This window comes from Muntiacus reevesi, chromosome X (assembly GCF_963930625.1).
Source record: "Muntiacus reevesi chromosome X, mMunRee1.1, whole genome shotgun sequence".
NCBI classification, from domain to species: Eukaryota; Metazoa; Chordata; class Mammalia; order Artiodactyla; family Cervidae; genus Muntiacus; species Muntiacus reevesi.
This window is the reverse complement of record NC_089271.1, coordinates 12433004-12457887: the sequence shown is the minus strand read 5'-3', so window position 1 is coordinate 12457887 and position 24884 is coordinate 12433004. Positions and strand designations below refer to the sequence as shown.

Sequence of the window (24884 nt, the reverse complement as noted above, 5' to 3'; positions counted from 1 at the left end):
TCTTAATGACCAAGATAACCATGTTGGTGTGATTACTCACCTAGAGCCAGACATCCTAGAGTGCAAAGGCAAGTGGGCATTAGGAAGCATCACTATGAACAAAGCTAGTGAAGGTGATGGAGTACCAGCTGAGCTATTTCAAATCCTAAAAGATGATGTTGTGAAAGTGCTGCACTCAATATGCCAGCAAATTTGGAAAATTCAGCAGTGGTCACAGGACTGGAAGAGGTTAGTTTTCATTCCAATCCCAAAGAAAGGCAAAGTCAAAGAATGTTCAAACTACCACACAATTGCACTCATCTCACACACTAGCAGAGCTAGCCCCCAAAAAATCAAAGCTCAAAATTTTCTAAGCCAGGTTTCAACAGTACGAACCAAGAACTTCTAGACGTTCAAGCTGGATTTAGAAAAGGCAGAGGAACCAGAAATCAAATTGGAAACATCATTGGATCATAAAAAAAGCAAGAAAATTCCAAAAAAAAAAAAAAAAAAAAAAAAAGCATATACTTCTGCTTCATTGACTATGCTAAAGCCTTTGACTGTGTGGATTACAACAAACTGTGGAAAATTCTTCAAGAGACAGGAATACCAGACCACCTTACCTGCTTCCTGAGAAATCTGAATGCAGGTCAGGAAGCAACAGTTCGAACTGGACATGGAACAACAGACTGGTTTCAATAGGAAAAGGAGTACGTCAAGGCTGTATATTGTCACCCTGCTTATTTAACTTATATGCAGAGAATGTCATGCAAAATACTGGGCTGGATGAAGCACAAGCTGGAATCAAAATTGCCAGGAGAAATATCAATAACTTCAGATATGCAGATGACACCACTCTTATGACTTAAAGCAAGAGGAACTAAAGAGCCTCTTGATGAAAGTGAAAGAGGAGAGTGAAAAGTTGGCTTAAAACTCAACATTCAGAAAACTAAGATCATGGCATCCAGTCCCATCACTTCATGGCAAATAGATGGGGAAACAATGAAAACAGTGACAGACTTTATTTTCTTGAGCTCCAAAATCACTGCAGATGGTGACTGCAACTATGAAATTATAAGACGTTTTTCCTTGCAAGAAAAGCTATGAGAAACCTAGACATTGTACGATAAAACAGAGACATTTTTTGCCAACAAAGGTTGGTATAGTCAAAGCTATGGTTTTTCCAGTGGTCATGTATGGATGTGAGAGTTGGACCATAAAGAAAACTGAGTATTGGAGGTTTGATACTTTTGAAGTGTGGTGTTGGAGAAGACTCTTGAGAGTCCCTTGGACTGCAAGGAGATCAAACCAGTCCATCCTAAAGGAGATCAGTCCTGAATATTCATTGGAAGGACTGATGCTGAAGCTGAAACTCCAATACTTTGGCCACCTGATTCAAAGAACTGACTCATTGGAAAAGACCCTGATGCTGGGAAAGATTGAAGGCAGGAGGAGAAGGAGACAACAGGGGGTGAAATGGTTGGATGGCATCACCGAGTTGATGGACATGAGTTTGAGCAAGCTCTGGGAGTTGGTGATGGACAGGGAGGCCTGACGTGCTGCAGTTCATGGGGTCGCAAAGAATCAGACACAACTGAGCTACTGAACTGAACTGAATACACCAAATTTGCTGTTAAATTACTGCAAATTTAGTCATGATTGATTTGAAGTGGCACATATTAATATATAGAAATGTATACAACTTTGATCTAAATTTTCTGTTTGTGCATGTGTGAGGTTTGGCTACAAATGTACATGGAAAAATACACTTGAAGGACATAAATCTAAATCTTAATAGTTATACACTGGTTCATTAATGTCTATGATATTTTCTGTGTTTTCTGTCTTATATTTATAGCAAGCATGTCTTACTTGTTATAGATAAGATAGTACAATGTGCATACCTATTTTGTCTAGGGCATTGCCATAGGCCTGGAAGGAACTGTGCCATCAGGAGAGTAAAGCACTTGCTCAGGGCCTGCTATGTGTATAAATTAGAATGAGCGTGTGTGTGTAAGTAATTCTTTGTTTTCCATGATTCATTTTTAATCCCATTTTCCTTTCTCACTGTCATCCATATGAATCACATCTCCCACAGTCAGTTGAGAGCCAACCATGTTTAATAATAGCCTAATAAAAATACACATAGAAAGATAAACCTATGATAGCAAAAGGATAACCATGATGAGTTCAGAGTTTAATATAAATTTTTTTTATTATACTCTCTTTAGGTTTATCTGAATTCCTGATTGCCTCTCATACAAAGATTACTAATCAGTGACCACTTATTTAGCAGTAGTTTTTTAAAATTGAAATATAATAGATTTAAATATTATATTAGTTTCATATGTACAGCATAGTGATTCAGTATTTTATAGATTATACTCTATTGTAAGTTATTACAAAATAATGACTAGAGTTCCCTGTGAGGTATGATATATTCTTGTTGCTTTTTGATTTTATACATAGTAGTTTAAATCTCTTAATCCCATAACTCTGTCTTCCCCCACCCACTTCCCTCTCCTGACTGATAACCACTAGTTTGTTCTCTATATCTGTAAGACCGTTTGTTTTTCTACATACCTTCATTTGTTTTACTTTTAAGATTGCAAACATAAGTGATATCATAGTGTTTGTCTTTTTTTCTCTAACTTATTTCACTAAACATAATATTGTCTAGCTCCATCCACATTACTGCAGATGGCAGAATTTCATTCTTTTATGCAACTGAGTAATATGTTCTTTATCCATTTGTCTATTGATGAAGATATGTTACTTCCATATCTTACCTATTGTAAATAGTGCTGCTATGAACATTGGGGTGCATGTATCTTTTCGAATTAGTGTTTTTGATCTGGATATACACCTAAGAGTGAAATTGCTGGATCATGGTAGTTCTATTTTTAGTTTTTTGAGGAATCCCTGTATTGTTTTCCCTAGTGGCTGCACAAATTTACATTCCCACCAACTATGTATGAGAGTTCCCTTTTCCCCACATCCTCACCAACCAATATTTGTTATGTGTAGACTTCTTGATGCTAGCCATTCTGACAGGTGTGAGGTTTTGATTGTGGTTTTGATTTGCATTTCCCTGATGATTAATGCTGTTGAGAAACTTTTCATGTGCCTGGTGGCCATCTGCTTTTCCTCTTTGGAAAAATGTCTATGTAGGTATTTTGTCTACTTTTTGATTGGGTTGTTTATTAGTTTTTTATATGGAGTTAATATGAGTTATTTATTTACCTCAGATATTAACCCCTTGTTAATCATATCATTTGCAAATATTTTCTCCTATATAGTAAGTTGCCTTTTTGTTTTGTTTATGGTTTCTGTTGCTGTGCAAAAGTTTTTGAGTTTAATCAGGATTCCATTTGTATATTTTTGCTTTTATTTCTTTTGCCTTAGGAGACAGATCCAAAAAAATAGTACTATGCTTTATGTCAAAGAGTGTTCTGCCTTGGAGTCTTTTTAGAGTTTTATGTTTTCTGGTCTTACATTTAGGACTTTAATCCATTTTTAGTTTATTTTTACATATGATGTGATGAAATGTTTTAATCTCATTCTTTTTTTTTTTTTTTTTTTAAATATTATTTTATTAGTTGGAGGCCAATCACTTTACAACATTTCAGTGGGTTTTGTCATACATTGACATGAATCAGCCATATAGTTACACGTATTCCCCATCCCGATCCCCCCTCCCACCTCCCTCCCCACCCGACTCCTCAGGGTCCTCCCAGTGCACCAGGCCCGAGCACCTGACTCATGTATCCCACCTGGGCTGGTGGTCCGTTTCACCATAGATAATATACATGCTGTTCTTTCAAAACCTCCCACCCTCACCTTCTCCCACAGAGTTCAAAAGTCTGTTCTGTACTTCTGTGTCTCTTTTTCTGTTTTGCATATAGGGTTATCGCCACCATCTATCTAAATTCCGTATATATGTGTTAGTATACTGTAATGATCTTTATCTTTCTGGCTTACTTCACTCTGTATAATGGGCTCCAGTTTCATCCATCTCATTAGAACTGATTCAAATGAATTCTTTTTAACGGCTGAGTAATATTCCATGGTGTATATGTACCACAGCTTCCTTATCCATTCATCTGCTGATGGGCATCTGGGTTGCTTCCATGTCCTGGCTATTGTAAACAGTGCTGCAATGAACATTGGGGTGCACGTGTCTCTTTCAGATCTGGATTCCTCAGTGTGTATGCCTAGAAGTGGTATTGCTGGGCCATATGGCAGTTCTATTTCCAGTTTTTTAAGAAATCTCCACACTGTTTTCCATAGTGGCTGTACTAGTTTGCATTCCCACCAACAGTGCAAGAGGGTTCCCTTTTCTCCACACCCTCTCCAGCATTTATTGCTTGTAGACTTTTGGATAGCAGCCATCCTGACTGGCGTGTAATGGTACCTCATTGTGGTTTTGATTTGCATTTCTCTGATGATGAGAACTAAAGGATTGCTGGGTTGTATGGCAGTTCTATTTCCAGTTTTTTAAGGAATATCCACACTGTTCTCCATAGTGGCTGTACTAGTTTGCATTCCCACAAACAGTCTAAGAGGGTTTCCTTTTCTCTGCACCCTCTCCAGTGTTTATTGTTTGTAGACTTTTAGATAGCAGCCATTCTGACTGGCATGAAATGGTACCTCATTGTGGTTTTGATTTGCATTTCTCTGATAATGAGGGATGTTGAGCATCTTTTCTTTTTTTTTATTTTTTTTATTTTTTATTTATTTATTTTTTTTATCTTTTTTTTTTTTTTTTTTTTTGCCTTTTTTTTTTAAATTTATTTTTCAGTGGGTTTTGTCATACATTGATGTGAATCAGCCATAGAGTTACACGAATTCCCCATCCCGGTCTCCCATCCCACCTCCTCTCCACCCGATTCCTCTGGATCTTCCCAGCCCAACAGGCCCGAGCACTTGACTCATGCCTCCCACCTGGGCTGGTGGTCTGTTTCACCACAGATAATATACATGCTGTTCTTTCATGTGTTTGTTAGCCATCTGTATGTCTTCTTTGGAGAAATGTCTGTTTAGTTCTTTGGCCCATTTTTTGATTGGGTCGTTTATTTTTCTGGAATTGAGCTGCAGGAGCTGCTTGTATATTTTTGAGATTAATTCTTTGTCCATTGCTTCGTTTGCTGTTATTTTTTCCCATTCTGAAGGCTGTCTTTTCACCTTGCCTATAGTTTCCTTAGTTGTGAAAAAGCTTTTTTTTTTTTTTTTTTTTTGTGAAAAAGCTTTTAAGTTTAATTGGGTCCCATTTGTTTATTTTTGCTTTTGTTTCCATTACTCTTGGAGGTGGGTCATAGAGGACCTGCTGTGATTTATGTCAAAGAGTGCTTTGCCTATGTTCTCCTCTAGGAGTTTTATAATTTCTGGTCTTTTGTTTAGATCTTTAATCCACTTTGAGTTTATTTTTGTGTATGGTGTTAGAAAGTGTTCTAGTTTCATTCTTTTACAAGTGGTTGACCAGTTTTCCCAGCACCACTTGTTAAAGAGGTTGTCTTTTTTTCCATTGTATATCCTTGCCTCCTTTGTCAAAGATAAGGTGTCCATAGGTTCGTGGATTTGTCTCTGGGCTTTCTATTCTGTTCCATTGATCTATATTTCTGTCTTTGTGCCAGTACCATACTGTCTTGATGACTGTGGCTTTGTAGTATAGTCTGAAGTCAGGCAGGTTGATTCCTCCAGTTCCTTTCTTCTTTCTCAAGGTTGCTTTGGCTATTCAAGGTTTTTTGTATTTCCATACAAATTGTGAGATTATTTGTTCTAGTTCTGTGAAAAATACCGTTGGTAGCTTGATAGGGATTGCATTGAATCTATAGATTGCTTTAGATAGTATACTCATTTTCACAGTATTGATTCTTCTGATCCATGAAAATGATACATTTCTCCATCTATTTCTGTCCTCTTCAATTTGTTGAGACTTACTTTATGGCTTAGCTTGTGATCTGTCCTGGAAATCGGTCCATGTGCACTTGAAAACAATATGTATTCTGCTGTTTGGGCATGAAATTTCCTGTAGATATCTATTAAATCTAACTGATCTAGCATGTCATTTAAGACCACTGTTGCCTTATTGACTTTGTCTTTGGGTGATCTGTTCATTGTTGTAAGTGGGGCATTTAAGTTACCTACTCTTATTGTATTGTTGTCCATTTCTCCATTATTTCTGTTAGTATTTCTATATATGTATAAATGTTCCTTAATTGGATACATATTTGTTAATGTGTATGATATCTTCTTCTTGTATTGATCACTTTATCATTTTATAATGTCCTTCTATGTCTTTTGTTATAGCCTTTGTTTTAAAGTCTATTTTGTGTGATATGAGTATTACTACCCCCTCCTTTCTTGTCATTTCCTTTTACCTGAAATGTCTCTTTCCACTCCCCCTCTTTCAGTCTTGTGTGTGTCTTTAGTTCTGAAGTGAGTTTTCTAGGCAGCATGAAGATGGGTCTCTGTGTTTTTTTTTTTTTTAAATACAATCAGCCACTCTATGTCTTTTGATTGAAACATTTAGTCCTTTAACATGTAGAGTAATTATTGATAGGAATGTACTGATTGACATTTTATTACTTATTTTCTGGTTGTTTTTATAGTATTTCTGGTGATTTCTTTTTGTTTCCTTACTTGTGGTTTGATGATTTTTTTTTGGTAATAATATGCTTATGTTTCTTTCTTTTTAGTTTTTGTGTATCTATTGTAGGTTTTTTTATTTGTAGTTTTCATGGGGTTCTTACCTGTTGACCTATAACCAAATCTACCTGTTTTAAACTGATAGTCATTTTAGTTCAAACACATTTTAAAAGATCTACATTTTTTACACCTCTCCCCAACATTTTGTGTTTTTAATGTCATACTTTACATATTCATGTTTATCCCTTTAACTCTTTATTGTAGTTACAGTTGCTTTTGCAAATTTTTGTCTTTTAATATTTGTACTGGCTTAGTTAAGTGGTAGATCCTCAATCCTTACTATATATTTTCCTTTCCTTTCCTTCTTGGAACTTCAATTTTCTATAGATTCTTACTTTTTTCCCTTCTCCCTCAAAGAGAAAACCCTTTAATATTTCTACATTTCTTTTACAGTAGGTTTAGTATTGATGAACTCTTTTAGCTTTTGCTTTTCTGAGTAGTTTTATATCTCCTTTGATGCTAAAGAGCAGTCCTGCTGCTAGCATATACTAGGTTGCAGGTTTTTCCCTTTCAGCACTTTGAATATGTCATGCCACTGTCTTCTTACCTGCAATATTTCTGCAGAAAAACCAGGTGATAGCCTTATGGAGTTTTCTTGTATATGAGTCTGTTTTTATCTTGCTGCCTTTAAAATTGTCTTTAAGTTTTGCCACTTTAATTATATCTGTCTGGTTTTCTACTATTTGGAACTCTCTCTGCTTCCTGTACCTGGATATCTCTTTTCTTTTTTCACCAGTTTGGGAGGTCTTTAGCCATAATTTTCTCAAATACATGTTCAGTCTCCTTCTCTCTCTTCTTCTGCTGGGACCCCTATAATTTGAATATTGGTACAATTAATGCTAAGCCAGAGATCCCATAAACTGTTGTTATTTTTTAAAATTTGTTTTCTTTTTTGTGATTTCCATTACGTTGTTTTCCAGATCACTTATGCATTCTTCTGTGTCAGTCTGCTTTTCATTCCTTCTAGTGTTTTATTTTCAGTTATTGAATTCTTTATTTCTGATTGAGTCTTTTTTTATATTCTTTGTTCCTTATTAACATTCTCACTGTGTTTTATCTATTGTTTTCCTTAATTCAGTTAACATTCTCTATACAGTCAGCAAAAACAAGACTGGGAACTGACTGTGGCTCAGATCATGAACTCCTTATTGCCAATTCAGACTTAAATTGAAGAAAGTAGGGAAAACCACTAGAGCATTCAGCTATGACCTAAATCAAATCCCTTATGATTATACAGTGGAAGTGACAAATAGATTCAAGGGATTAGATCTGATAGAATGTCTGACAAACTATGGACGGAGGTTCGTGACATTGTACAGGAGACAGGGATCAAGACCATCCCCAAGAAAAAGAAATGCAAACAAGCAAGATGGCTGTCTGAGGAGGCATTACAAATAGTTGTGAAAAGAAGAGAAGCAAAAAGCAAAGGAGAAAAGGGAAGATATACTCATTCGAAAGCAGAGTTCCAAAGAATAGCAAGGAGAGATAAGAAAGCCTTCCTCAGTGATCAGTGCAAAGAAATAGAGGAAAACAATAGAATGAGAAAGACTAGAGATCTCTTCAAGAAAATTAGAGATACCAAGGGAACATTTCATGCAAAGATGGGCACAATAAAGGAAAGAAATGGTATGGACCTAACAGAAGCAGAAGATATTAAGAAGAGGTGGCAAGAATATACAGAAGAATGATACAAAAAAGATCTTCATGATCCAGATAATCATGATGGTATGATCACTCACCTAGAGCAGGACATCCAGGAATGCAAAGTCAAGTGGGCCTTAGAAAGCATCACTACAAATAAAGCTAGTGGAGGTGATGGAATTTCACTTGAGCTATTTCAAATCCTAAAAGCTGATGCTGTGAAAGTGCTGCACTCAATATGCCAGCAAATTTGGAAAACTCAGCAGTGGCCACAGGACTGAAAAGGGTCAGTTTTCATTCCAATGTCAAAGAAAGGCAATGCCAAAGAATGCTCAAACTACCACACAATTGAGCTCATCTCACATGCTAGTAAAATAATGCTTAAAATTCTCCAGCCAGGCTTCAAAAGTACGTGAACTGTGAACTTCCAGATGTTCAAGCTGGTTTTAGAAAAGGCAGAGGATCCAGAAATCAAATTTCCAACATCTGTTGGATTATGGAAAAAATACGAGAGTTCCAGAAAAACATCTACTTCTGCTTTATTGACTATGCCAAAGCCTTTGACTGTGTGGATCACAACAAACTATGGAAAATTCTTAAAGTGATGGGAATACCAGACCACCTGACCTACCTCCTGAGAAATCTGTATGCAGGTCAGGAAGCAACAGTTAGAGCTGAACACGGAAGAACACACTGGTTCCAAATCAGGAAAGGAGTATGTCAAGGCTGTATATTGTCACCCTGCTTATTTAACTTATATGCAGAGTGCATCATGAGAAACGCTTGGCTGGATGAAGCACAATCCAGAATCAAGATTGCTGGGAGAAATATTAATAACCTCAGCTATGCAGATGACACAACCCTATGGCACAAAGTGAAGAACTAAAGAGCCTCTTGATGAAAGTGAAAGAGGAGAGTGAAAAAGTTGGCTTAAAACTCAGCATTCAGAAAACTAAGATCATGGCATCTGGTCCCATCACTTCATAGCAAATAAATGGGGAAACACAGTGGAAACAGTGACAATTTTATTTTTGGGGGCTCCAAAATCACTGCAGATGGTGACTGCAGCCATGAAACTAAAAGACGCTTGTCCTTGGAAGAAAAGTTATGAGCAACCTAGACAGCATATTAAAAAGCAGAGACATTACTTTGTCAACAAAGGTCCATCTAGTCAAGGCTAAGATTTTTCTAGTAGTCATGGATGGATGTGAGAGTTGGACTATAAAGAAAACTGAGTGCCGAAGAATTGATGCTTTTGAACTGTGGTGTTGGAGAAGACTCTTGAGAGTCCCTTGGACTGCAAGGAGATCCAACCAGTCTATCCGAAAGGAAGTCAGTGATGAATATACATTGGAAGGACTGATGCTGAAGCTGAAACTCCAATACTTTGGCCACCTGATGTGAAAAACTGACTCATTTGACATGAAACAATGGCAAAAACCACTACAATATTATAAAGTAATTAGCCTCCAACTGATAAAAATAAATGGAAAAAAAATTTTTTAATAAAAAAATAAAAAAAGAACTGACTTATTTGAAAAGGCCCTGATGCTGGGAAAGATTGAAGGTGGGAGGAGAAGGGGACGATGGAGGATGAGATGGTTGGATGGCATCACAGACTCAATGGACATGAGTTTGAGTAAGCTCTGGGAGTTGGTGATGGACAGGGAGGTCTGGCGTGCTGCAGTCCATGGGGTCACAAAGACTCGGACATGACTGAGCGACTGAACTGAACTGGCCCGACCTGAATTATGTATTTTCAGTGGTTTTTTTTCTTACTGTTTCAATTACGAGTAGTTCCTTTGCTTTATTATTTTCCTTAACTTTCTTTGCCTCTATGAATTTAAATGAAACAGTTATCTATTCCAGTCTGGAAGAGGTGTTCATATATGGAAACATCCCTATGCAAACTGTGTATGCCTAATGCCTTTGGAGAGAGAGCAGATTTGACGTGGACATAAGCGAGGTCTTTCCTCACATTGTGCTGGTAGCTAATATGTTGGTAGCTATTACGTTGATATGAGGCTGGAGGCGGAGGGGCTAGAGCTGTAGTTGGGTGTGGGTTGGGACTTTCCTTCCACTCAGTGGCCATCACTGCCGTCCAAGTAGCTGGAGTAGAAGCCCTGTGGGTTGGACCTGAGCTGGCTCTGTTCCCTTTAGGTGTCTGCTTTCCCCTTTCCCAGCACTGGGACTTTTGCCCCAGAGGTGGTAATTGCTGAAGAAGGGAAGTCCATGTGGGCCCCCTCAGCTCATTTTTGCCACAGACAGAAGTCTGAGTTGTTTCTAATGTGCTGCCTGTGCAGGTGCCAGCGATTATTTCTCTCTAACTGCTTAGATGCAGCCTCAGGTCCAAGTTCCACTTGTCCCTCACTGCTGACCACTTCCCCCAGTCTGTGACATGGCTGCCCTTTTGTGGAGCTGCAGGGCAAGGCAGGAGGGGCCAGTGTGGACTGTTTGTGTATCGGGGTTAGCTGTGGTGGAGTAGCCGCCCTCAGAGTTCTGGGCTGCTTCTGATGTGATGCTTGAGTAAGTGCCAAAAATAGTTACTGATGCCTCACCCAGACTTTGCCCCAGGACTAGGTCATTTCTGTATCCCATGGCCGAGCTTTTCCCCCAGCTGTGGCAGCCCTAGATCCCATACCACACTCTGACGTGTAATAAGCTTTGCTGGAGCAAACACCAAGGCAGTTGTGGGAAACTTGATTGCCTCTGGAGCAGTCCTCTCACCATCTTCTCTGCCCTGCCCCAGGGGCAAGCCAGTGCACCAGCACTCCTCAGGAGCAGAGACCAGGCTTCCCACAGACCTCCTGTTAGTCCCAGTGTCCTCCAAGCAGCCAAGAGGGCTCATCAACTGTGTATGACCCCAGGACTGGGGCGTCCAGTCTGTGGTTTTCAGTGCTCACTCCCCAAAGCTGGTGTTTGTTCATGTAATCTCTCTTTTCCCCTGAGAGCCCTTCCAGGGTCACGGGTCCTGACTCGATTGTTTTTCTCCCCTTCCTACTCGATTCCATATGTATCTTTCTTACAGCCTTGCTTGTACAAGTCTTTATGCTAGTTTCCAGTTAGTTTTCAATGAGTATTGTTCCACATGCAAATGTATTTTTGATGTATTTATGGCAAGAGGTGACTTCCATGTCCTCCTACTCTACCATCTTGATTAATCTCCTTTTTAGCAACAGTTCTGACCATGATGTAAAATCACAATGGTTAATAAGAATGAATAACAAATTTATAAAATCTCAAGCTCCCATTTTGAAATCAATAACTATTCTTTTTGTATCAATGAGTTTTTGGAGGCTAAATATCTTATGTTTTGACATTATCTGTTTGCAGTGTACCACCAATACTTTAACTATCTATTAAATTGTACAATATATTTCTGTGTCCTAAGGTTAAATGGCATGGCATACAGTGATGGCAATAACTAATAAATAATGGAAAATAAACAAATGAACCTGTTTGGGAGGAGGCACAGAGTGGATTAAAATTTCTGTTAGGCAGTATTGATATGTGATTATATAGCTGAAAAAAAAAAGCTGTTACCATTTCTGACATCTGTATTCCAGTAGAAATATGACATAGGTGTTTTGTACTATTTGTTACCCTATAAAGTAAAAAAGTATCAGAGACAGATCTATTCCTTTCTCTATTAGCATACAATATCTAATATTTATCTTTGGAGGCATGAAACTTGAAAAATTAGTATAAGTATTTTCCCACTATTCAACCAAACTCCATTAAAGCCACAGAACTCTTCCATATGTCATCTTATCTTCCAACACAGGCGATAATGTGGAACATGATATAACATTTCTTATCATGTCAGTTGCAGCACAACTAAACATAAGCCCAAGCTAGCAAAAATAGAGGATTACATCTCAGTTACTTTCTGGAACTGGGTTTTGTAGTAAGTGCTAAACCAGTATGAGTTATATTAAATTGAACTCACAGTCCTGGAAAATTGAGGCTAATGACTCAATGTACTCAGTGAAAGGGGGAAATATACACAGGAACATTCTGAGGTGCTGAGGCATTTCACAAGCAGGATGTTTATCATTATTTTCCTGAGCAATATTGACAAATGCAGACAGCCACTGTTACATAAAAATAGATTATGCAACCATTATGATTTATTATTCAAGGTACTTCAAAATGTCTTTTTGCCCCCAATATCCACTCCATACTTCTTTGTGAACCTGCCACAGTTGCCAGAATTTTTACCATCCTCAGTGACTCCACTGTTATTCTCTAGGTAACTATGTCACTCAAAATAGTAATTTTATTAGCCATTAAGGTAAATTAAGTCATAGCGAACAAACAGATATCTGATTTGCTACACCCTAATACTGCACGTTCATTTCCTGTGTACACTCATTGCATATGGCTTTTCTGTGTAAATTTGCAGTAGCTTAATTACAGTCCATGGGTTCACAGAAGAGTCGGACACAATTCAGCGACTAAACAAGAACAAATTCAATCTTTTATTACAGTAAATGACTTCACTGAGCATATGAATCACAATAGCCTCCCCAATAAATACTTGACAATACAACATAAGTTGTATCAGTCTTACTCCAATTCCTGCGAGCTTCATGCCTCATAAACAACATGAGGTCAAAAGTACTCAAGGGCTTCTGAGAATTCCGAAGCCATGTTTCTGCCTCCACTCATCCCACTTCTCTCTCAACCCTGAATCCCCTTTCCCCTAATTAATCTGATTACAAAGATTCCCCCTTGTTCTAAGAGCTCTAACGCTCTCAAACCCAGCTTTCCAATTCTCTTACTGCATTTGCATCTCCAGCAGTGCCGCACAGAAGCAAACATTTCTGTCTTCACAGAATTCTCCAGCCCGTAAGACCTTTGACAAACCTCTCAGGTCACTTGTTGTCAAGTGAGGAGATCTCTTACCTTTGGCAGAGATGCCCTGGAGCCTGAACTCTGGGTGGTCATTGTTAAGACTGTCGTTATGCCCAGTGCAACTCTGGCAGGGGCCGCATCCATGTTTATCCAAAAAGAGACCCAGGACAGAATGACTATCAACAAACTGGGGATGTACATCTGGATCAAATAATATCCCATCTGGCGTTCCAGGTGAAACTTAACCTCGATGCAGGTAAATTTTCCTGGAAACAGGAAATGATGATTTAAAAGCCAATTTGAAATTATCTTTCCTGTTCCAGCCCCCCACTTTATTTTTATTAAAAAAGAACATTAAAGATAGATTTGAAAGATTGCACAAAACACTGACCCTACATAACCAATTCAACTGTTTTCCAACTCAACCAGTAATGAAAATGACAGTGTGAGAATGAGCGATCTAAAGAGTCTTCTGGCCCAAAACCATGTGGCATATTTAATTTTAAAATCTGAGCTTGTTGCAGTGTGATTATTTAGACAGAGCTTCAGAATTTTCTAGACTGTTCAGTGGAAAGAAACTATTCAGTTTTGTGGGAGTTATAGTATGTAATATATAGCATACAACATGTAACCTACAGTCTATATGTGTAGCACACACTATATAGCATTTAATACATAACATATAATATGAAATAGTTGAAACCTAGCCTTCCTAAGCAGTGAAGTTCATGTGAGGCTCCTAAAGGATTTGGTTAATTGTATATCTCTCTTCATGTTAGCAGTAGCAAGAGAAAAATAGACATTTTTAGAAGCTGTGAATATAATCTGATCATTGTAAAATTTTCATAATCTCCTGGGTAATTACTTGAGGACATTTAGAATATACCTAGAATCTGTTTACAGTGTTGCATTGCCTCTAAAATAGAGTACATGTAAAGACATTACAACTTTTAACATACTATTAAGAGACAGATGTTCCTGCCCCTTACCACTTCTTCTTGCTCAGGAAGAAGACCTTACAATCAGATTTTAGTTATTTAATAGAAAGCATTGTTGACTTCTAAGACAAATGTTCATGGACCATTTACTCAGCAGTGACTCCTTGAGCAGTCACTGAACAAATTATCATGTCTCAATTGCTTCTCCTTGGTCAGCTTGTGTGATATGAAAGACCAGGACATTCACAGGAAAAGCCAGCGACTTTACCGGGCAGGCATAATCTTCCTGGTAACAATGCCCACTTGTTGCTATGACCTCAGATTCTCGCCTTGCACCGTGTGTCTGTCAGCACTAGTGATAGCGCATGACTCTAGAGCGAGCTGACATCCCACCAACTGATTTTCATGCATGCTGTTTAGGACTGGAGAGTGCAACAGCTGTATTTCTGGGTTTGCAAAGACCTTTTATTTCTCTCTTCCACTAAGGCAGAGTACAAATTTAAAATCGATTTATTGATTTATTTGGCCGCCTCAGGTCTTCATTGTGGCATGCAGGATCTTCGTTGTGGGATCTTTTGTTGTGGTGCATGGTCTCTTGTTGTGGCAGACAGGTTCCGGAGCACACAGGCTCAGTAGTTGTGGCGCACGGGCTTAGCTGCTCCACAGCATGTGGGATCTTAGTTCCCTGACCAGGGACCGAACCCTTGACCCCTGCATTGCAAGTGAATTCTTAACCACCGGCCCATGGAAGTCCTAAAAGTGCAAATTGATCTGAGGAGCCAATGTCAAGAGTGGATGCTGGGAGTGGGCCAAAATTTATTCATTTCTTGTACCACTTACAAGGTCTCATACATCTTTCCTCAAAGTCATTTGATAGTAGATGGTCAGCGAGAGAATAGCGCAAGATTCCCAAATCTCTTTCCTTCTCTCTCTCTTTTGGAAAAATTAACTGTCGTGCTCTCTGACCCATTCCAAGGGGTATAGGCATCTTATGTGTTGAAGGAATTTTGAGTTAAGCCCAGGACAGTTCTTTGTAACTCCACTTTCTTGATCAATATGCAGAAAATAAGGTGATAAGATATATACGCCAAGCTGCAGATGGAGCCCATTTGAGTTTAGCAGCTGAAAGGAAACTTACCAGTGTTGTAGTGCTTTGTGCAGTAGCCGAGTTCCTTCTCTTCTTTCAAAATAAACTGAGGCAGGGTCAATCCTTCAGCAACTTGAACTGGACCATCACTTAACCACTCAAATATCAGGTCATTCATTGTGTATCCAACTGGAACAAATGAATCATAGTGAAAAATTGAATGCATCTTTCCAAGAAAGCTTGAAAGTCTAGCCAGGTAAAGAAACAATCAAGGGGGTCATCTAAAGCAGACATGGTTGGCCAATTCAAGAGCATTTTTAAATAAAAGAGCTGTGATCATCATGACAACTACATGTCATTGGAGCCAAAGAAATTGAAGACAACAAGCTATTTCTGAATGATTTTTTTCTGTATAATGAGAGAATAGAATCTATAAAGTCCATTTTGCCTCTGCCTTCTTTATCCACTAAATCTTCTGAAGAACAAACAAGTAAATAAACAAATGCTTTGAATATTGTCTTTACTTGAAAGAGCTATGTCTGTGGATATCCAATAAAACAATGTAATTCATGGCACCAGGCTTAGTATTTCAAATGAAAAGCATTTTTTTTTTTTAATGAGGATGGATTCATCACAGCCCTGCTTAAAATATTTCCATTACAAACTTGGCTCCTCTCTTTGGGTCTATTACCTTTGTTTTCAGAAAGTTTATGTTCAAGTCCTTATGGTCAATCCTCAATTACTTTAGCAAGTGGGAAGGGCTGTAGGTAGGTAACCTGAGAGAAAGTTGTAGAATATGCAAATTAAGCATATTCATTTGTGCTAGTTTCTTGCTAAAGGGGCCTACTAATTATAATGCTGAATATGAAGTAAAACAGATTCTCTGTTATATAGTCATATTGTTACATGACTTTTGAACCATTCGAAGTAAGATTATTATCAGTTTAGTAAACCAAAGTCAGCTCTTAGTCTCCAAGCTCCTGCTAACTAGGTTGTTATATCAAGTACTTCTGGATCTTTTTGCACCCTGGAAATGAAGAGTTCTCTCACCTCTTCCTTTATTTGTGATATGAACTCTAAAAGGAGAGTGAGGCAGACAAGGGTTATTATGTGAGGTTTTGGCTAGCCAGTAACCTCAGCATGTTTATTAAGGTTATAGATTCTTATTCTTGTTTACTGAAAGGTAATGACTCACCAAAGCTACCCAGAAATCAATTGCAAAATTAATTGGAATCTACTTTCCTCTTTCTTTGGACTACCTTTTCCATTCAAAGCCAGAAATTAAAAACAAGCAAGGAGTCACAAAGAGGGCTTTGTACAAGCATTGATGGTCCACAAAGAGAGTGGTCAACCCTGTCTCTTCTACATCAGTGCTGTATGAGGACTTCTTGGATATCTCCATCAAATACTAGAGGCTTGCCAAGCACCCTTTTCTTGCTGACCGCTACAATAGTCCTTGTCAGTCACTTGGAAGCTGCAGCTTGGGGTCCGTCAAATTGAAGAGGAAAAAATGTGGGGAAGGAGGGTAGAATATGAGGGTAGAAAAGTAAAGGACACTTCCCACCCTTCACAGTCAAACTTAGTGGTAAACACATCACTGCTTCTTTGATTTCATTACTTCTAGATCCTGAAAGCACCAAGCATATTTACTAATTGGAGTTTTTAAGCCTTGAAGGGGGCTTCCTTAGTAGCTCAGCTGGTAAAGAATCTGCCTGCAATGTGGGAGACCTGAGTACGATCCCTGGGTTGGTAAGATCCCCTGGAGAAAGGAATGGCTACCCACTCCAGTATTCTGCCCTGGAGAATTCCATGGACTGTATAGTCCGTGGGGTTGCAAAGAGTCGGACACGACTAAGCCTTGGAGGAACCTCGGATGATAGCTGTGGTTGCTGCTTTATAGAAAAACTAAATAATAGGTTGAGGCAGGGGAGAGTTTGGAGCAGTAGAGAAGACACAAAGAAGGAATCATTACGTAAGAAAAAGTTTTTCTTAACCATCTTCTGAAGAGAAGGGGCAATGGGGAAAAAAATGAATACATAAAGCCTATTGTAAATCAGAAATTCTCATTTTATCTCTGACAACCTCTTCAAACAAAGATGTTTCATTATTTTGTTTATTTTTGTAGGAAGTTTCAAGGGAAATCTACAATGATTTTAAATGATCAGAAGAAATCCCTGTCACCGCCTATTTTTAAATAATAGTTGATGTGTCTTTTTGCATTTATTATTTTTCTAAACCAAGAAGTTAAAAGTATTTTCTTGCCCCTGCCTCATTAAATCTCCTAACATCCCTGTAGGTCAGTAGCACTTATTATTCTCTGCATTTTACAAACAGAGCAACTGACAGAGCAAACCAGAGAAAAATCTCATGTCTGCTGACTGAAAATTCCATTACCTTGGAGGCATCAGCAACTTATGGCACATGTTAAAGATTTCAGTGGCATCAGAGCCAGGACATAAAGAGCACACAGTAGTGGCATTTCTCTAGCTCCTTCACCTTGTCTTTGTATGTCCGTGGCCCATCTAAGGGAGATCCTTTTATTCCATGTCATCTCAATGCCCCTCATTTTTACATCCTCTTCTGACTAAGGCCCCTGTATCTTGTCCTCAAATCAATGATCCCTTCCTGCTAAAATTCCTTTGGAGTGAAGGTCTATACAAGCACAAGATGGAAGGAAATACAATTTTCTGACTAGAGAGTGATTCATTATAGAGGTTAAATGACTAATAATCTTAATTTTCCCAGGAGACATTTTCATTTCAAAGAAAAGCTTACTGAATCAGGCTTGTTTTTTGATGAAGGGCAAGTTATTTGGCTTTTTACTTTGAAAAATGGTCTTTGTGCTCTTGGGTATAAGACACGCACACACACTTTTACTTGTCCTTCCCTTAGGACCTTGGGAATTGTTAAATAGGTATAGATGGACTCTTATGGGTTTTTTTTTTTTTCTCCTTAACGACATACTGAAAAGAACCAGGGCATTGCTTAAAACAGGCAGGTGGTTATCTCAGTCGTAGTGACTTACAACTCTCCAGCTGCATTGTACAAGTCTGGACATCCATTGGAAAATTCTTCAAGTCCATGGGACAGGATAAGGTCAAGGTGAGCCTTACCAAAGAAAAGAAAATTGAAAACAAGTTTTTAATTTGTGAGATCTGATTCTTGAGAAGCAAACCAAAAATATATTTGGTATTAAGCAGAGTGACACTGATACAGAGGATGAACTCTCAGTTCTCACTCAGGACAATGTTTTCTAATTTTCAAATGAGCAGTAGCCTTTGGTAAATTTTTTAAATGCTATAGAATTTTGCGGTAACCCCTTACTCTCCATTTCCCATCTTCCAGTCTCTGACTGTCACCTCCCCAGTAGCACTGGTCTGAAGTTTATTCTAGAATCAAGAAGAGGTTTCTGGGGGGAAGGGATAGTTAGGGATTTTGTGAAGGTCATGTACACACTGCTGTGTTAAAAATGGATAAGCAACAAAGACCTATTATATAGCACACAGAACTCTGCTCAATATTATGTGCCAGCCTGGATAGGACGGGGGGTTTGGGAGAGAATGGCTAAATGTATATGTATGGCTGAGTCCCTTTGCTCTTCACCTGAAACTACCGCAACATTGTTAATCAGCTATACCCCAATTACAATACTAAAATTTAAAGTTACAAAAATAAATAAATACATAATTTAAGTGATTAAATAAATAAAGAAGAGCATTGAGAAATACTGTAATAGGAAAGTGGGCTCTTATGCACACTGATGTCCAAAAGATGTAAAATTTATCGTGCTTTGAAGTTGGACAGGTGGGCTTTGCTTCAAGGACAAAAAATGATGTAATAAGCATAATTGGTTGTGGCAAGTATTGGCTCTCCTTGCATCAAATGGGCAAATGCTTCACTATCTTTTCATTTGTTAACTACATGGACAGGTCAATTGTATATTGTAGCATTCATTCTAGAGTTTTCACAAATCTGGAGCAAGTAATTCTGGATCTAAAAAGCCATTTGAGGATCGTAACTTGTACATAGTCTTCACTTCTCTGCATCCTTGAGGGACTACTGTGTTTCCCTTTCCTTAACTTTCTAAGCTCCAGCCACCTCTGATCAAATCTTTTTATCAGGATATCGATTAATTCACCATCTCTTTTCTACTATTTCCTTTCTCAGCCCTCAAGGAAATGCTGCACGCCTCTTGCTCTTCAGTTTTTTTATACCTCAGAGATTAAAAGAAGGAAATTAAGGTTGAGAATCAGCAGATCTGTGTTCCCTTTCAAGAACTGCCTCCAGCTGTCTCTGTCCCCAAAGCAAGACATTAAACTCGATAAACATGCATCCTTAAGAATCCACCTACAATGCGGGAGGCCTGGCTTCGATCCCTGGGTTGGGAAGATCCCCTGGAGAAGGGAAAGGCTACCCACTCCAATATTCTGGCCTAGAAAATTCCATGGATTGTATAGGCCACGAGGTCACAAAGAATTGGACACAGCTGAGTGACTTTCACTTCACTATCAAATGATGAGGTAGAATCAAATGATGCTTATTGCCACTTAGCTATAATGCTAGAATCCATGTTATTCTGAAGTTCACTGTTCCAAGTTTCTGTTCGTTTTCTCTCAAATATCTCTTCTATCCATAGACCCCTTTGATTCTTGCACTGTTACCTAAACTCTTCCTTTCTGTCATGCTCTCCCTTCCTGGTTCCCTTTTCTTTCCTTTCTCAGCTTTATATTATACCTATTCAATGCAAAACAAAATAATAATAATAAAAAAGAGTGGCCCAGTTATTTTAAAGAAAGAAAAGATTTGGGATTTGAAGTGAGATTAGACAAAGAATCCATGCTGACAATCTTCAAAATCATTAAAATATAACAATGACAGGGAAAAGCAAGAAACAAAAACAGTACAGTGTACTCCCAATCATGTAAAAATGTTTTCAATATTAGAAGTGAACACAGCACTATATTAAGAGTAGTTATTTTTGGTTGGCGGGATGATTCATGCTATTTTTTTTAACTCTTTATTCATTCTGTGTTATCTATATTGACAAGTATAGGCTATTTGAAGATGATCAACTTTATGTGTTAAGCATGCCTTTCTTCAAACAATAGCTGAAAGGTAAAATTATTAAATTATATTTTACTCAGTAATGTTTTGCTATTACTGTAATGATAGTAATATATTATTATATTATAGTATATATTATATACCATATAATATATATAGTATACTATATACTATACTATATACTATATAGTATAATATATATAGTATACATTAGTATATTATATATAGTAATATATTATTATATATAGTAATATATTATTATTGTTAAAATTTTGCCACAAACATACAGTATTTCACCTTCATTGCTAAATAAATTACCTACCTTCTGTGAGCTATTCTCAGAACACAAATACCAGATATCTAAAGGAAAAGCAATAGTTTTGAGTTCTAAATATCCAAGTTAAAATAACATTTTAGACAGGAAAAATGATTTTTGTCAGTTGTGGAGTTCATTTACATATATCAATATAAATATAGTTAAATATATTTAAATTTCTTCCTAGCATAAAGACTTTGTTTTTTTGAGGTTTTATTTTATTGAGATCAATGCTATGAACTCTTCAACGTAAATGAAGAGTAAAAGAATCAAAATGAAAATCTCTAGTAATCAGAAATTTTTAAAAAATTGACACTTTATTAAGGGAGGGGAATTTCAAAAGGATCTGTGGGTTTAAAATTGTCATTAACACAGTAAGAATCTATTTCTTAAAATTTTTTACAGAGGAAATATTTTCATCAAACAAAAATATGTCTATCATATAAAAATAACCAGAGGGCATGTGCATAGTTTAATTGAATCAAAACCAGAAAACCTGGAAATTTCATTGTGATTTTGAAAAGTTTACTTTTGAGAAATTAGAAACTGATAGCAGAAATAAATAGTTTTAAAACATGCAACAAGGAAATCAGTGGTATTTTGTTTGCTGTTGGAAGCAACCCAATTTTAATATTCTTAATCATAGGTTTGCTTAATTGGATTCTTTTATGAACTTTTCACATTTATTTAAGGAAAAAAGCTTCAGACATGATATTTCTGGCTTTGTGGCAGATATAACAATCCTACAGAGTTCTTGGGGTCAAAACTATTAACACCATGGAAAAGCCGCACTGAGAGAAATTCCCAAAGAGCATGAAATTTTCTGAGTCTCAGTCTCAGCTGAGAACTGTGTGTGTATTTCCTTCCTTCCTTATTTGTTTTTCTATTTCCCTTTCTAGATAGGTTTTATATGGGAACTCAATGGGTGTCAATAACAAGGAGGCGAGTTAACAGCTCCCCACTTTACTAAATCATGTCACCATCTGAGCAAATGGGAAGTGATTGGAAAGATCTAATAAGTTCTTTCATGGACCACAGAGCCTATAATTTATGATGTCTAGTTTACCACACATCTGCAGGCCTAAAACACAGACTTGCATTTTACTTAGTTTTTTTTCTTTTTCACTGAAGTATATGTTAAACACAGTAAAAATATACAAATCGTAAGTTACAGCATGATACCTTTTTTACATCTATACCCAACTGTTTAACAAGCACCAAGATCCAGACTTAGAATATTCCCATCACCCCAGAACACTCCCTTGTGCTCTCTTCTCAGTCAAGAACCTTCCAAAGTAACCACTATTGATTTTTAAAAGCTATCTTTAAATTTAAAAACATGGGTTTGGGAGAAAAGTGAGCTTGATATTATTTTGTACAGAGATACAGAGTGAAGTGAAAGTCACTCAGTCATGTCCAACTATTTGCGACACCATGGACTATACCATCCATGGAATTCTCCAGGCCAGAATACTGGAGTAGGTAACCTTTCCCTTCTCCAGCGGATCTTCCCAACTTAGGGATCGAACCGAGGTCTCCCGCATTGCAGGCAGATTCTTTACCAGCTGAACCACAGGGAAGCCCAAGAATACTGGAGTGGGTAGCCTATCCCTTCTCCAGTGGGTCTTCCCAACCCAGGGATTGAACTGGGGTCTCCTGCATTGCAGGCAGATTATTTACCAACTGAGCTATAAGGGAAGCCCAAGAGATGTAGAAATTGCACCAAATAAGACTGGCACATATGACATATACCAAAATGTGGCCAATCTTTTATCTCCTTTACTCTGGCTCTCCATCTTTTTTTCCATGAAAGTGAAAGTCACTCAGTCATGTCTGACTCTTTGCGACCTCATGGAGTATACAGTCCATGGAATTCTCCAGGCTAGATTACTGTAATGGGTAGCCTTTCCCTTCTCCAGGGGATCTTCCCAACCCAGGAATCGAACCCAGGTCTCCCACATTGCAGGCGGATTCTTTACCAGCTGAGCCATCAGGGAAACCCAAGAATACTGGAGTGGATAGCCTATCCCTTCTCCAGCGGATCTTCCCGACCCATTTGATTTTTCTTAAAGAACTCATTTACTGAAGCATTATCACACATCCCCCTCTGTTATTGTGAAGACATGCAAGCATTCAGAGCACCCCTGCTCCTGTTTGCCCAAGAGAAAGAATAAAGTTCCCTTATAGAGACCCTGCTTGTTTATACAGAGTGAGAAGGCTGAGTGAACATTTCTGTTTTGAAAGCAAAAGGATAAGACAAAGCATAGGAAATCAGCTTCCCCCATTCCATTCCTTACTACTTTCCTATTTAGTTCACCTTGCTCATCATACCAGCTTAGGTTTATATCTTACTTAAAGTTTAAATGACTGGTAGATGCAGACATTGTAAACCATGTTAATATTACAGTTTTTTAAATCAAATGCATTTTTTAAATTTACTTATTTCTCTCCTACGCAAGGTTCTTCCCTTATGCAAGAACCACAAAGGCTACAAGTTTCCCTTTTTATAATCTAAAATAATGCCTTTAACATAGTAGGTATTCAGTAAACATTTGTTGAACAAATGAATGAATCAGCATCCTCAAGGTCTGTGGGAGAATGTAAGGCTTTTATTCAGCAGAAAAGGGAAAACACAAAGGATTTAGATGAGAAGGAGGGTCATCAGAGCCCATGTCGTTCAGGTGCTCAGTCATGTCTGACTCTTTGCCACCCCATGGACTGCAGCAAGTCAGACTTCCCTGTCCTTCATCATCTCTTGGAGTTTGCTGAACTCATCCATTGAGTTGGTGATGCCATCCAACCATCTCGTCCTCTATTATCCCCTTCTGCCTCTCAGGAGGCAGGTAAGGTGGTCTGGTATTCCTATCTGTTGAAGAACTTTCCACAGTTTGTTGTGAAGTCAACAAACTTTGACTTTGTAAAGTCAAAGGCTTTAGCATAGTCAATGAAGCAGAAGTAGATTTTTTTCCCTGGAATTCTCTTGCTTTTTGTATGATCCAACAGATGTTGGCAATTTGATCTCTGATTCCTCTGCCTTTTCTAAATCCAGCTTGAACATCTGGGAGTTTTTGGTTCACTTACTGTTGAAGCCTAGCTTGCAGAATTTTGATCATTACTTTGCTGGTGTGTGAGATGAGTGCAATTGTATGGTGGTTTGAACATTCTTTGGCATGCCTTTCTTTGGGACTAGAATGAAAACTGACCTGTTCCAGTCCTGTGGCCACTGCTGAGTTTTCCAAATTTGCTGGCATATTGAGTGCAGCACTTTAGCAGTATCATCTTTTAGGATTTGAAATAGCTCAGCTGGAATCCCATCACCTCCACTAGCTTTGTTCATTGTGATGCTTCCTAAGGCCCACTTGACTTCACACTCCATGATGTCTGGCTCCAGGTGAGTGATCACACCATCATGGTTATCTGGGTCTTTAAGATCTTTTTTGTATAGTTCTTCTGTGTATTCTTGCCACTTCTTCTTAATATCTTCTGCTTCTGTTAGGTCCATACCATTTCTGTCCTTTATTATGCCCATCTTCACATGAAATATTCCCTTGGTGTCTCTAATTTCCTTGAAGAGCTCTCTAGTCTTTCCCATTCTATTGTTTTCCTCTATTTCTTTGCATTGATTGCTGAGGAAGGCTTTCTTATCTCTCCTGCTATTCTTTGGAACTCAGCATTCAGATGGGTATATGTTTCCTTTTCTCCTTTGCCTTTCACTTCTCTTTTTTTCTCAGCTATTTGTAAGGCCTCCTCAGACAGCCCTTTAGCCTGTTTGCATTTCTTTTTCTTGGTTATGGTTTTGATCACTGCCTCCTGTATAATGTCACAAACCTCTGTTCATAGTTCTTCAGGCACTCTATCTATCAGATCTAATCCCTTGAATCTATTTGTCACTTCCACTGTATAATCGTAATTATACAGTGTAAAATCATAATTATACATAATTGTTATAATTGTACATATGTGTAATTGTAATTATATGTATAAGAACACTCCAGAGCCCATGGGGTGTTGCCAAATTCCAAGACTGGCAAAGGAAGCCAGAAAGCTTGCCTGGGCCCTCTCTGTAAGTTGCTAGCATTTCTAGTGGGAACTAGAAATAAGGCAAACCAAATGGAAAGAAAGCCAGAAAGCCATGTCCACCTGTCCTGTAGCCTTGATCAGGTAGCTGGGTCCATGGCCAGGACTGTTCTCATTTTGCTAGAAGCATGCATGTTAATCAGTTTATAATTTCATGGTGGACAGAAGGTTCCTTGACTTGTAAAGCAACTGCTCATTCATAAAGAATTCCATGTAA

General features: G+C 38.0%; 1 protein-coding gene across 2 annotated transcripts in view; it reads right to left on the bottom strand.

Moving 5' to 3' along the window:
* Positions 1-24884, bottom strand: part of GLRA2 (glycine receptor alpha 2) — a 188495-nt gene that overhangs the window by 100866 nt on the left and 62745 nt on the right. For both annotated transcript variants that reach the window (XM_065915649.1, XM_065915650.1), the window contains exons 5-7: positions 18236-18318; positions 15262-15399; positions 13237-13451 (exon numbers count right to left, since the gene is read on the bottom strand). In XM_065915649.1, the coding sequence (XP_065771721.1) occupies positions 13237-13451; positions 15262-15399; positions 18236-18318 (436 nt within the window). The remainder of the gene's footprint in view (positions 1-13236; positions 13452-15261; positions 15400-18235; positions 18319-24884) is intronic.